General features: G+C 35.4%; 1 protein-coding gene across 1 annotated transcript in view; it reads right to left on the bottom strand.

Moving 5' to 3' along the window:
• The window catches only part of RP1 (RP1 axonemal microtubule associated), a 179564-nt gene extending 165947 nt beyond the window's left edge, over positions 1-13617 (bottom strand). The window contains exons 1-3 of the mRNA XM_074881345.1: positions 13510-13617; positions 9654-10304; positions 8183-8354 (exon numbers count right to left, since the gene is read on the bottom strand). Of these exons, the coding sequence (XP_074737446.1) occupies positions 8183-8354; positions 9654-10292 (811 nt within the window). The 5' untranslated portion in view covers positions 10293-10304; positions 13510-13617. The remainder of the gene's footprint in view (positions 1-8182; positions 8355-9653; positions 10305-13509) is intronic.
• Positions 13618-13872: the final 255 nt, after the last annotated feature.

Here is a 13872-nt window from a genome sequence, read left to right as displayed (position 1 = left end):
TTTCTACTGGGTAGCTCAATATTTGTGACTATCACAAGATCACTGGGTATGTGTTTGGATACCTTATTTTGACAATTGTTGACTTCCATGAGTTTTACATTCATATTCTCTCTAACATGTAACTTCCCTAAACTGCTTGTGTCTTTCAGAGTTGAAGATGCAAGTATTCCAAAGTGACTAATAAAATCTAAGGTGTTATTAGCATAAAACCTATTAAAAATATTATTGGCAATCTTATTGATACAGTTATTCTTCAGAGTCACATGATTGTTTTTGTCTGTTATTAAATCTTCTCCTGACCACTGTAAATGTTCACTCTTTTTGGCCAACAAACACGGACCCAGCTGGTTCTCAATATCAGATGCCTTTTGGTACGCATATCCTCTCTGTTCCTCATTAATTGGTGTTACTGTCACCATCAGTATTGGACAATGTTGACCACATATAGCATGGAGTTTATCCAGAGAATCTTCTTCCTGAGGAGCACTTCTGTTAGCATTACTAACACCAGTTGGCTGAGACTGTACGGGTTCATCATTTAAAGGCTGTTCCAATGGATGCACCTTGTTATCAGGCAATTTAAACTCTACCGAGGTAAAGGCTGGAAAATTGGTATCAGCCTGTGTGGAAAGATGTGTGGAAGTAGAACCTACCATAACTGATGGTTTGACCTTTTCTTTGTTTGCTGTAGGAAGGGAAGTGATCTTACCATTGTGGCTAGGTTTGCTTTTTGTAAAGTCATCCTGAAAGGGGTCTGAATCACTATTATGAGGTATATTGAAGTAGTTGCAAAAATTTTCAGAGGGTTTAGCCATGTCTTCAAGTTCTGAAGAAGAGATTTCCTTGAGAACTGGGTATTGATTCAGATTGCCAAAGTGAGAGTATGGAACATCATCACTGTTAGTATCAAGGACTGTGTCTGTTGATGTTGTATCCAAATTACCATACATTCCAATTCGTTCAGGTGATGATATTCTTATCAAATGATTCTCCTTGAGAAGCCATTTGCCTTTATCTATCAATATTCCTTCATCTTCATTAGCTCGTGTGCTAGGTTGACAATGTTGCTTTGGAGATTCCACTGAACAGTCATTAGTATAACTTGTTTCTTCTCTGTTAAGAGTAGGTTGTGGTGTTGGTAAAGATGTATTTTCTGTTCTTGATATAGTGTCATCTTTGTTTATGTTTACTGGAAATTCTTGTGGTGGTAGTGAAGAATGTGACAATTTCTCTGCAGAACAAGACCTAGGTTTTTGAGAAAAATAAACATTTTTTTCTACCACTGCAAAGTGGAATTCTTCAGTATCTTTTTGAAATACTTTTGACATATAAGGAAATCCTTTGCGAAAGTCAGGCTTAAATGAAGCTTCTGTCTTGCCATAAAGTCGTTCAATAGTTCTTTTTACATAGCCAGTATTATAATGTTTTTCCAGTACTGCTTCCTCCCCACTTTCATTGGTCAAATCACTGGATGCTCTAAAGTTATAATCACTGTCTTCAGTATCTGGTCTGTAATCTGACCAGTCTGAAGTAGCAGGACTCTGTAAGCATTTTTTTGATTGAGAAGTGTCTGAACACACTTTATTCTCCAGTTTTTCTTCTTGCAATTTCTGTTCTCCTTCACTCATATCACATTCTGTAAGTTGTTTTGATTCATAACAAAATGATAATGGAGAGACTGTGGATAACCTCTCAGAGGTTTCCTCAGAAGTTTCTGCATCTTCCTTGTCTTCCTGTACAGAATCATCGTCATTATTATATTCCACAGAGGTTTCAGCACCTAGTTTAAGTTGGTTATTTGGGTTTTTGTCATTATCTGCTGACTTTGGATCAGCTTTCTCATCTTTACTTTTATCAATAGTAACATGCATAATATTTTTTTCACCTTCTAACTCGGGAGTATCCTGATCTAAAATACTATTTTTACCATTAGAATTTACAATATGAACTGTCAAGTTAGGTTCTACTGAGGTTTCTGACTCCTCATTAATGAATGCTGTATCCATAGTTTTATCTTGAGTTTTTTCATATAGGCTATCAGGCCTTTCTTCATTTTGCTTAGGTGGCTCTATAACTGATGCAAGGCTACAGGTATTTGAACTAGTATTGGCATATTGACTATCTAGCTGTGTTTTGGGAGCACTCAAGTCTAAAGTCTCTGTTTCTCTACAAAGATCTTTCTGTATATCAAAACAGCTTTCTAATTCAGACAGTTTTAGAGCTTCTTCAGAATTTACACTATCCTTTGGAATACAAGGCTCAATTGATTTTTCATTTTCATGCAAATTTATACCATTATGAGTTTCAGATATGGGCATATTCTCATGTGTGGAGTCCTGCTTTTTGAGTTCCCTCCCAAAGTGTAACAAGTTATTTTCTGTTGATTGTTGAAAATGTGAGAAGGCAGCCTTCAGTTCATCAACTTTTTCTATAACTGTAGTTTGCTTCAGAAATTGTAACTGTGTAAATATTTCAGAACAACTACAGGTAGTTTTTTGCATATCATCTTTGATTGTCCCAATAAAACTCTCTCTTAGATTCAGTACAAGTAGCCAAGCTAGGAGGACATTGGAGGAAGAAGCAAAAGCTGAAGGAGAAAGATCTGAAAGGCTACAAGCTTTCCCTATACATTCACCATGTTCTTTCTGGAGACCAAGCAAAGTTGATTGTAGTTCATGCAGCAACATGCTAGACATGCAATTATTCTGAATATCAGTTCCCATTTTCTCACTGACAACTGCACAATCAACTTGAACAGCAACCTCAGATTTTTTTCTTTGACATAGGTTGGTATCTTGAATATCAACGTCTGACATCTTTTTATCATTGTCATGTGTTTCATGAAACAAGTGTAGTTTACCATCATGATGAAGTTCTGACTTTAGTGAATACTTGGCTTCTTTTACAATAGTTGTATTAGCATGAATCAAAGAGTCAGGGTTTTTTTCACCTGAATCCTTGGCTGATTTTTCTAAAGATCCCAGTTCACAAATAGGCTTTAATGGTTTTTTGGTTAGATTATGTTCAACCAGATAGTCTTCTCCAGTCACATGCACTTTATTTGTGATAAATCTTGTTTCTTTATCTACCGAAGTATCAGTATTTTCTTTAGAAAAATGACAGACACTGCTATTCTCTACATTCCCTTCTTTTTTATTTATAGGGGGTAAGACAGAATTTGGTAACGAGTTTTTCAGCCAAGTTTGGACATAGTTTTCTGGTAAATGCTCAACAACCTCCTCTTGAAAATCCTCATGTTTTAGAGCCTCTAGTGTAATGGCTCTCTCTGACATATTTAACTTACTTGCACCTTTACTTAGATTATTTTTCATCCCCTTTTGCTTTTTCTCTTTCTTTGATGACAAATTTTCCAAAATATTCTTTTCTTTTTCAGACTTAGGATTCTTTGGCACTTCTGGCAATGGATTTGAAATCACTGGTGACTTAGGTGTCTGTTCGAAAGAACTGGTTGTGAGATGTGTGTCCTCTTTCTCAGTACTCAGTGTATCCTGACTGTGTTCAGACTCATTGTTTGAATCAACTGTCATTAGACCATCTTCACTCTTTGCAGATGAAAGAACACTATTTTTTTTGCCTGACTTCAATTTTACCTTGGCCACCTTGTTGTTATTACTTCTTGGTTTTTTATTAGACGATAATTCATTTTGTTCCACTGAATCTTGGTGACAGAACTCATCTTCAGGACATGTGCTTTTGTCTGAATTGACAGACCCATCATTGCTTTTTACAAAAAAATCTGTTCCTTTTTTCTGAGGCATTTCAGAATAATTATCCATAGCCTCTGTTGTGGAATCCTGTGGGGTTTCGCTTGTGATATGCATTCCCTCACTTTTAATTATCCCTGAAATCTCTTTATGTTTTTGATTTTCATATGTACCTTGCTCTAGGAAGTTAGACAATTTTCTCTTCTTCTTCTTTTTGGTGGAGGAAGATGCAGATTGGCTGTTATCATTGAGATGTGTTGTTGTCACAGATTCAGTTCTGACACTGATTTGATTCTCACTTTCAGTTACAGTAGGAAAGAATCCAGTTGTCGCATTTATTTTCTCAGTAGGATATTTACTACACGGAGGTACCATCATCTTCATCTGGCTATGTCCAGAACAGGCTGAATGTACTGAATCTTGAGAAATAGGTAATAAATCAGAAGCTTTGCATCTTGTTTCTTCTTTTGACTGACATAACTCTGAATATCTAATGAAAGAACTCAGTGATCTTTTTATTTGTTTAATATCACATGAATCATAGATCTGGTCTGCTGACCCTGGCCTAGCTGCCTGGTGAATTTTTGATGATGGCATGAAACTACTGATGTTAGCTTCGCAGGTTGATACTAAACTATTATATGTATCTTGTTCCACAACTGATTTCTCTAATATATTCTGTACCAATTCATCCTCATCAGGCACTTCTAATGTCTTTGTATTTGTGGTTTCTATTAAATCATTACTTTTGCGGCTTACTTTAAAAAGCATTTCTTCTTTTATATTACCTGAAGAAAGCTTTAATAAATCGTTGTCACTCATCTCACTAAACTTTGGATTTCTGACACTTGATTTCTTTCTGCTTGAATGAGCTACCATGCAATACTCAGATTTATTTTCTCCGTTCTGTATTTCCTCACTGTAGGAAAACTGTCCTATTGTCTTCTCCTGAATCTCTTTCTCAGATACTAAGGTGACACTTTCAACTACTGCTTTCTTTTGTCTAACACGCCTTGGCCCAGGGGTGGGAGGCCTATAAAAGCGAGGTTTGATATTATCCTCAGGTACAGTGCTTACATCTAGATCTGCAGAATTGTTCTTACAGATATTACGACTGGCAGTTTTTAAATCAGACTCTGATTCTTTGTCTGACACTTCTGCACTGAGATGCTGTAATGAGTCTCCCTCTTCTTTATCGTAGCTCTTCAAAAATGGAGTATCTTTTCGGTTTATGTGTTCTGATACATTTACGTTAGATGAGAAGTCATCTGCATGCATTGCAGAATTGCAAATGGTGGTATTTTTGTCATCAGAAAGGCCAGCACGACTTACAGTGGTTGTCCATTTAATGGTTTCTTCCTCTTTAATTTTGAATCGAACTTTCATTTCCACTGTGATACTGCCGTCTTGATTAAGATGAACGGATTTCTTAATGTCATCTTCATACTGTGCCACAGATAAGTCTTCACCAGTGACTGACTGATTTCCTCCTATACCATTATAACTGCCAGGAACATAGGAAGAATCTGAGTTGTTACAATTTGAGTTGTTATCATTGCTGGACCCTTTATCAGACGAAACTGACAATATCCGAGATCTTGAGCTAGAGCCCATTTCAGCTCTCACTACCAATAATTACATTGAAAGAACCCAAATTCATTCAGGAGAGGGAAAGTAGAGCAGACAAATATCATGCATAAGGATCCAGATGGTGAGACACCAGACAGGCAGCAAAGGAAGAGAAAAGAAAAAAGGAGAAATATTAGTACAAAAGAAGCTAATGAAGTGTGTTTGTTTTACCAGACTATTAGAATGTAAAGAGAAAAACATGGGTAATCTTGCTGTTCTTTTTAAGAAGTTGTTAGAGAGAGAAACATAACCAATTTATTAATAAAGAATCAAGCATTTAACTACTTTTCCACTTAATTTTATTTTGCAATGGTTCTTTCTAATGCCAGACCTATAGTTTTATTTGAAGCTCCAAAGCCTAAAAAAGTACTAAACGCTCTAATTTTATACTTAGTTGGAAGCTGAGGTTGCCTTGAACCTTTCAAGTGATTCACAGGCCTTCGCTTCTTTGGGCTTAAAGCTACCGACTTTACTTCTTCTTCATGCCTTTGCGATCATTAATTTATAATTTCCTATTAGTTCTTACAGTTAGTGCTAAAATGTGTCAGTCAAGGTGAACATATATGTCCCTGTGCTTAATCCAACAATCTACAGCATATGAGTAATTACTGTGAGTAGTGTCACTGACACACATGGGAATAAAGGCTTCAGATCCAAGCCCCTGGACTGACCCTCTGTAGAGAAGTAAACATTGAAGCACTTGAACTTCTTATAAAATCTGAGTTTAAATCATGACATTCTGAGATACATTTTATACTACAGTACTGTAGACGATGGCACAAAACTCACTAAAGCCAGTGAGAATACTTCCAGACTTCAATGAATTTTGAGTATGGCCCAATATGTGTTTGCATACACATTAAATATTCCCAAAATATGTTTTGATTACTCTGTAATAACTTGGCTTTTAAAAAAATTATACCTCATCTCTCTCTAGCAGTTGTCACTGAAGAGGTGAGAGATAAAAGAACATGAGATAAAAATAAAGTTTTGCTGTCTTCCAAGCAGTTCTGCATGTGTGAGGAAAACAGTGCATGTACACCCACACAAAGACATCCACAACTGCTACTGATACCTAAATATATAGGAGCCACCATTTAATAGAAAGGTTTCACTTGCAGAAAGGTATTTTAACACATGTAATATTAACTTATCTACACTGCTTGAATTTAAGCAGGTTTTTTTTTCTCAAGTGAGTCACAAATGGTCTCATATCAAGACTTTCACAGTTAACATATTACTTTTATAGATACGTGTCTATAATTTCAGGCAGAGTGCCTTGCAAGTTTCCCAGGCATATGCTTTACCATGAACTGAATCAGAAAGAAAAGTTTGCACTAACTCCTCTAAGACAGACTAGACCTTATGCTTCCCAAAGTAAAAATCTCACCTTCTCTGTCTCAGGAAATGGAATTGGAACAAAGTCCCTGAAATTTGATTTTTCAGGCTCTCACATCATCAGTGATGTCTCCTACACAGGCTACTTTGAATTTCTCAGGTTAAAGACCTGAGAGGTTTTTTCCTCTCTCTTTCTGTAATTGCTGTTAACTAAGGATTAGAAGAGGGAGCTTATCAGATTCTCAGCTTTTCTACCACTGCAAGGCTCATTCTCTGACTCAAAGCAACTTTGGGTAAGATTTTTTGTTTCTGCAGAACTTTGATTCTCAAAATGTTCCTATTCATTCTCTCTTGGCTCATTAGTTTTGCTCTGTTCAAGTCAAAAGAACATGAAGGTTGAGAAAAACTAAAATGAATAATTTGGTGGGGACATAGTAAACTGTGAGGGATGTGGAAGAAACTCAGTCAAATAAATGGAAGCCAAGTGTCTTATATATCAGTGTGCTCCATAACACAGTCAAGATTACTGTGGAAAGTCACAGTACAGAAACAATGTTCCCTGGGCTCTCCAGTATACCATCCAGCTGTATTAAGAATACAAGGTATCTCTGGATTACACAAGTTTCTCCCTAGACAGTACCTCTGCCCTACAGAACACTCTTATGCCAAGGATTCCCACACAACCTAAAGCTCTGGTACTGCATCATTTTGTTCTCCTCAACTGCAGGCTATTGAGCTAGCCTGGCTTCTCTCCAACAGCTCTTCATGTTCTTGATCATCCACTGGCCACTTCACACTCTTTACTGACTGTCAGTGGCACAACTCCATGAGTAATCAAAGGGAAAGTACATATTTGTGTATCTTTTCCCAAACTTATCCAAAGAAACATATATCACAGCCATGAGGATATAGGAAAGAATGACACTGTTTAGATAAAAGCAGCTTCAAAAACATGATGAATTTGTGAGTGGATAGGTGCTATAACGTTTTTCCTGCTTATGTGGAGCATGGGACATGGGAAAAAGTGAAAGTCATGACAATGACAAGTGAAACCTCCATCTGCTAAGGTAAGTTCTGAAAACGGCACAAAAGTTTTGCTCAAGAATTTCAGTCAGTTAAGAGCCTGAAGTAGCCAGCCTGTGATTTCTTTTTTACCACTACCATTAGTAACTGTGACACCAAAAAACTGATAACAAACACAATCAAGTGCATTAAAATAAAATATACTTATAGATTTGCGTCCATGTTCTAAATAAGTCTGTTTGAAAGAAAATATGCATACTAGCTAAGTATTTAGTAGAAACTTACATTTTAAAAAGAACATTAACACTTTGATCTTTCTCATGCCTATAGAGGAGTAAAAGCAGATATAAACAGTTTCAACTGGCCTTTTTGAATAACCTTGACCCTAGCAAGATTGTCATGGTTTATGTCTTATGCTGAGAGAGGGAAACCAATCAATAAAATAAAAATTAATTCAAAGAACTTACTATTTTCACTCTCTGACTTGGCATTCGCTTTTGGGTACACACGATTTGCAATTCCAAGCAATTTAGCGGGCTGTGAATACCCAAGAGAATCATAATTGCTTGGTTTAAAAGGCTCTCTCCCTGCTGCGACTACAGCTCCAGAGCACAATATCAAGGCCTGAAGATTAGGAACCTGGAAAAAAAAAAAAAGTAATATTAAATTCTCTGCCTTAGTAACCACAAAAAATAATGTAAGAGATTTATCCTTTTCATACTTTAATATCTTCACTTCTTAGTCTCTACATTAGTTTGCAGCAGGCTATTAAATATGTATCACAGCATGGAATTAATTTTTCAATTCCTATAAGGCAATTCCTATCTCTGTGAGGGTATGTCTTGTTATATAAATATATTAGAAAAAGACTTGAAGAAGCAACTTGGATCCAGATCAAAATTTTCTTATAATTTAAGTGTTTGCATATGTAATTTTGTTTCATCATTGCACAGTGACTGTTCATAGTCATGAAATAAGAATATGCATTTGGAGGTAGGAATACATATGAACACATATTTGGAGAAAGAAAGCGGAAATTCAGAATACACTGCAAGTACTTGACCTGTACTGCCACAGAGGAATAGGACAGAATCACAGAGCAATATATGTTGGAAAAGACCTCTGGAGGTCATGTAGTCTAACCCTCTGCTTAAAGCAGATCTGACCAGATCAAGGTACTCAGAACCTTGACTAACAGTTTTGAATTTATGTTCCAAAATATATTGCAAGATAAGGCTCACAAACTGCACTTCACTGACTTATATGTGATATGGACAGTTTCCCAGCCTAATACAGAATTTCACCAAATGGCTTTCCCTTGAACTCTTGGAGCTTTGCATGGAGTTCTCTTTCTAGATACTTGTTAGGTATAATTACAAGTGCTTTTCCGTGGCTAAACAACACACAGATAAAATGCAAAGTGAGATAAAATTATATTATAGAGCATGTGAGATGAAAATCAGGATTATTAGTGCTCCATCATCTGGGTTTAGAGGTACAGAACCTGGCCCATGGTTTGAAAACTATAACAGACAATCAGGTGTCATAGTTCCAAGTCATTAATGTCAAACCACTCTGAATTTGTGTAATGATAAAATATCTGTGGCTATTAGATGCTACTTATCATATTTTTAAAACATTAAAAATCACAGATAAACAGCATTAAGACTAAAGGAAGTTTCTGTGCAAAAGGGGCAAAAACATAGAATTAAGAGCATACCCGAAAGAGGCCTGAGTAAGAAAAAGAAAAATTTTTTTTCATGATGTTTTAAAATATAAGATTCCAGAATATTTCCTCCAAGCTAGTAGCCTTTCTGAAGGGGAAAAGGCATAGAAAAGAAACAGCTGAAATTCAGCACATCAGTTCTTACATCAGGTCAGTGTCCCAAACTTATAATTGATAAAATCAAAACTGTCAGTACTTATCTTTATTCTCACCTTTCTGCCATCAGTTGTATATAGATTCACAACTGGATATTGCATTACCTCACTCACATAATCCAGAAAGGCCTCAAAGGTTTGTGTATTTTTCTTTCCCAGAACTATGGTACGCCTGAGTCTTACATCCCCATTTTTGAAAACAAACATCTTTTTGGGAGTTGTTATTTTGCTTTCTTGATGGCCAAATCCATCTTCATTCTCCCTTGTTAATTTCACAGCTCGACGACGACTGCTGACAGGCCTACTCATCTGCCAGGGCAGCGGCTTTTTGCTAGCCTGTTCCAGGTTGATGGGTTTAATTTTCCTTTGATGGGAGCAAATATAAGATTTTCCGTCTTCAAGATCCTCCAAACTGGTGATGCTGTGTCTTCCTTTTGGTGTACTAATATTCCTTACTCCAAAAGGCAATGGGACCCGTTTGGATAAACTATCCAGCAAGGCATCAAATGTTTTGTAAGACCGATTATTAATGACCATTTTGATCCCATTAAACTGAGGATCTCCGCTTTTATAGAAACAGATCCGTTTTGCCACAACAGGTTCAGTAACATTGAAATGGTGTGTGGATAAACTCTGTTCGCTCTCGGAGGAGTTTGGCTGATTTACCGAGTAACTAGTTGAAGGTGTTTCACTCATTTTGACAGCAATCTGGAAGAAAGAGGAGATGGATATAAAACTTTTCTTATGACTAGTAATAATACAGTCTTCATTTTGAAAGGTGCAGAAAGAGAATTTATAACAAACCAAGAGCAGTGAGTTGTGCCAAAAATCATTGGATTTAAATGGATCCAAGCTGTTATCTCTAAATTCCACAAAGACTCCAGTACTGTTGGATTAAGTTAACATAGCTCTACTTGCAATTCCCAAAACTCTCCAATGTAATTTCAAATCTCTTATAATTTTGATAAAAGAGACTTTTCCTTTGAAGAAGATACTTTGTCAGTCAGAATGACAATTAGATGTTTTCTTTCTTGAGGATGAAGCTAATGACAACATTTCATATTTAAGATATTAGCAAACTCCTTATAAGGAGGGAGAAATTTGTGCCTAGGCATGAGCCATATTCAGTCCAAAATAACAAAACTGAAAGACAATACAACTCATTCTGATCTCATATGCTAGTTTTATACCAGGGCAAATCCACTGGAGTCAGAAAAAAGGCTCCTGATTTACTACACAGTATAGTAAACTATACCAGAATAAGGCCCAAAACATGTTTTCGAGTTAAGTTGCATCATAAATTAACAGATCATTTGCTTTTCTATTATGTTTTATGTCTCATGATACATAAACCATTACAGTATTTGCATTTATACTGAGGGAAAAAACTACTGATCAGATAAGACTTTTTTTTAGTAAGTGAAAAGTCTTTAAATCCTTTATAATGACACCAAAATTTCAGGTATTCTTCAGTAGAAGTAGCCTTTAAATTGGAACATTTAAATACAGCTCTTTTAAACAACAGATTATTTCTGACAACTATATTGATAGTCTTCATGCTTGAAAACAGTGCACTCTCATTACAATCTTTCCATTTGAATCTAATCTACATACAGACACTGTAATGACAACCCTTTAAATGAATAAAATCACTTTATCTTAATGATTGGCTTGATTTGACTGGAACATAGGGTAGAAATGGCTAGTCAACTAATCAGCCTCAAGGAAGCAGTTTTAGTAGAGTTTTACTGAAAATCTGTATAGCAGTCTCAGGGAATATGTTTGCTATCAAAATAATATAAATTAAATTCTTTGACAATGTCACCTTGGTGTAGCTGCCATATTGACTAATGGAACAATCTCTTCTGGCTACTGCATATATTTTTAATGAAGCTACGGAAAATGATATTTTGACTATTTTAGTACTACATACATCAGTTCTGAAACTGATAAGAAAATGTTATTTTTCAAGACAGTCAAGGTTCAAACAAAGTCAGATTTGACAAGGTTTTATCTTGCAGTATTCTTACAGCTTGTCCAATAATACACTTTTTTCAGCTTGGGTGTTTTGCCTTCACTAAGAGTTAATAACTTTTAAAATGTTCATTATTTTGAACAATGATCAGAGCACAGGAGGAAATGTCTCCTTTTAATACATTATTTATGCTGTAAATTGTACTCATTTGAAGTGCTAAAACTGAAAAATAACCAAACAGGTCTGTTAGGTACATTCTGTACCAGAATGATGTACACAAAGATCAATTTAGGTAATCACAATTCCATTTAAAACAAAAACAAATTTTAAAACATTTAAAATGTAAAAAACCCTCCAACCTGTAACTATTTCATTAATGAATATGCAGGAAGAAATTGTCAAGCCTGGCTGCAGCAATTTATACAACCCAGTCCATGAGGGCTAGTGAAATGTTTTACTTTCTGTGATAAAGGTCCATTTCAACTTAGTTGGGAGGAGCTTCACTTTAACTGAAATCACTGAGAGCTATAGTTGCCCATCTTTTTTGACACATCTATTCATTAGCTGCCTAAATTTTCATTACACTTCTAAACTGAGAGGTTGACAGGTGAGTTAAAACTAGGGACACAATTTGAACTAGCCATTTTATGCTTCATGTGCCATTCTGTTTATACTGATATTCCTAGGGGATATCCATAAGGACATTTTTATTGCTAGGTGCAACACAAACTTTCCTACTCTCTTTGCAGAGCAAATGTTCTACTCCAATGAAAGCAGCAATGACAGTAGTAAAGTTCTTGAGTGAACTGAATGTCATGTTACCCCATTTAACTGGCCAAGAAGACTTGAGCTCACTAACAAAGAGTCCAGTCCAGGATCTCTGGGGAAGGTGAGAAAACTTATGTCATCATCTTTAATAGCCACAGACAGAAATGAACAGATATAGCACCTCAGCTACTCTGTACTACAACTTCTCACCCTTTATGAAAATGGAGTGGAATTTCATCTAACTGTATGATTATTCACTCTTACAAGAGATAAAATACATGGATTTTCTCATGAGACCACAGATAATAATCACTTTTGCATTAGCCTCTAAGAAGTTGTTCTGAATATTTGTACTTGTGTAAAACATTCAGTTGTGTAAGCATCAACATTTGGAAGAGAAATACAATACATTTTACATAAAGATAATTACTAGACAGAGTCTCGATAATGTGGAAGTAGCAAAATCCAAAACAAACAAAGAGGGAATATACATATAAAGAAAAAAGACAATTTTCGTTATAAACATGAAATAATTTGAACTCACAAAAGTAACTAAGAAAAAGTTTTCCTTAGCAAAACATAACATGAATGACAAAACAGATAGTTTTGGCGAAGAACCGGTAGTTGTATAGCACACCACATATGAAAGAACTGATGGTTGCATAGCACGCCATGTATGAATACTTTCTAGTATTAATTTTAATTGTGGAAATCTCTTATGCATCTTTCAGTCACCTTATAATTGCATCTTACAAACAGCAAACATTTCAACAAATGAATAATCAACATATTGTAGAAATTACTGTTGCAAATTTCAGGTGATCACACTGTAATAGCTTCATTTCATGTTAAACATAGTATCGATTTTCATACTTAAATTATTTTGTTCTAAAATTAAGAGATAGCTGATATTACATGATACAGAATGTCTATTAAGATATTTGGCAATTACAATGTTAAAAATTTTATTCTGCAAGATAAACAAATAGAATTCAGAATTGAATCCCTTTGCCTGCATTCTCATAAACAAAACCACTCATTCAAAGTTTATGCACAAAGCTGCTAGATTTTATAAAGACACACTAAGTGGAACACTTTCTTCTAAACATATAAGAATATGTCTAATGCCATATAGCTGGTAAGTATTGCATATAATTTCATCATACTCACCCACAGTCACGTCCTATGTAAATGAGTAGTTAGCTTGTTCTCAAAGATTTATAAATTGTACATGTGATTGTCTGTGCCATATGAAATGAACATCCTTAGTCTTATTCCAAGTGTGCTCAGCTAGAAAAAAAAAAAAAAGTCATAATCCATTTGCTTAATCTCAGCTAATGTTAATCACCAGACTAGGTTCACCTCACGTAGCCATTGTTCAGAGCAGTGTCTAACATCTCATTCAGCAAGTCCTGTTATATTATTTTTTAACTCTATTTACCTTTTAAATATTTAATTTATATAATTATCTGTTTACTTAGATTGCTCAAGAGACTCACAGAACCACACAAAATAAAAATGTGGGTGGGGAAC

The sequence above is a fragment of the Strix uralensis genome, chromosome 1 (assembly GCF_047716275.1).
Source record: "Strix uralensis isolate ZFMK-TIS-50842 chromosome 1, bStrUra1, whole genome shotgun sequence".
In the NCBI taxonomy this organism is placed as follows: domain Eukaryota; kingdom Metazoa; phylum Chordata; class Aves; order Strigiformes; family Strigidae; genus Strix; species Strix uralensis.
The sequence above is the reverse complement of the archived record's forward strand: the minus strand, read 5'-3'. Positions and strand labels throughout refer to the sequence as shown.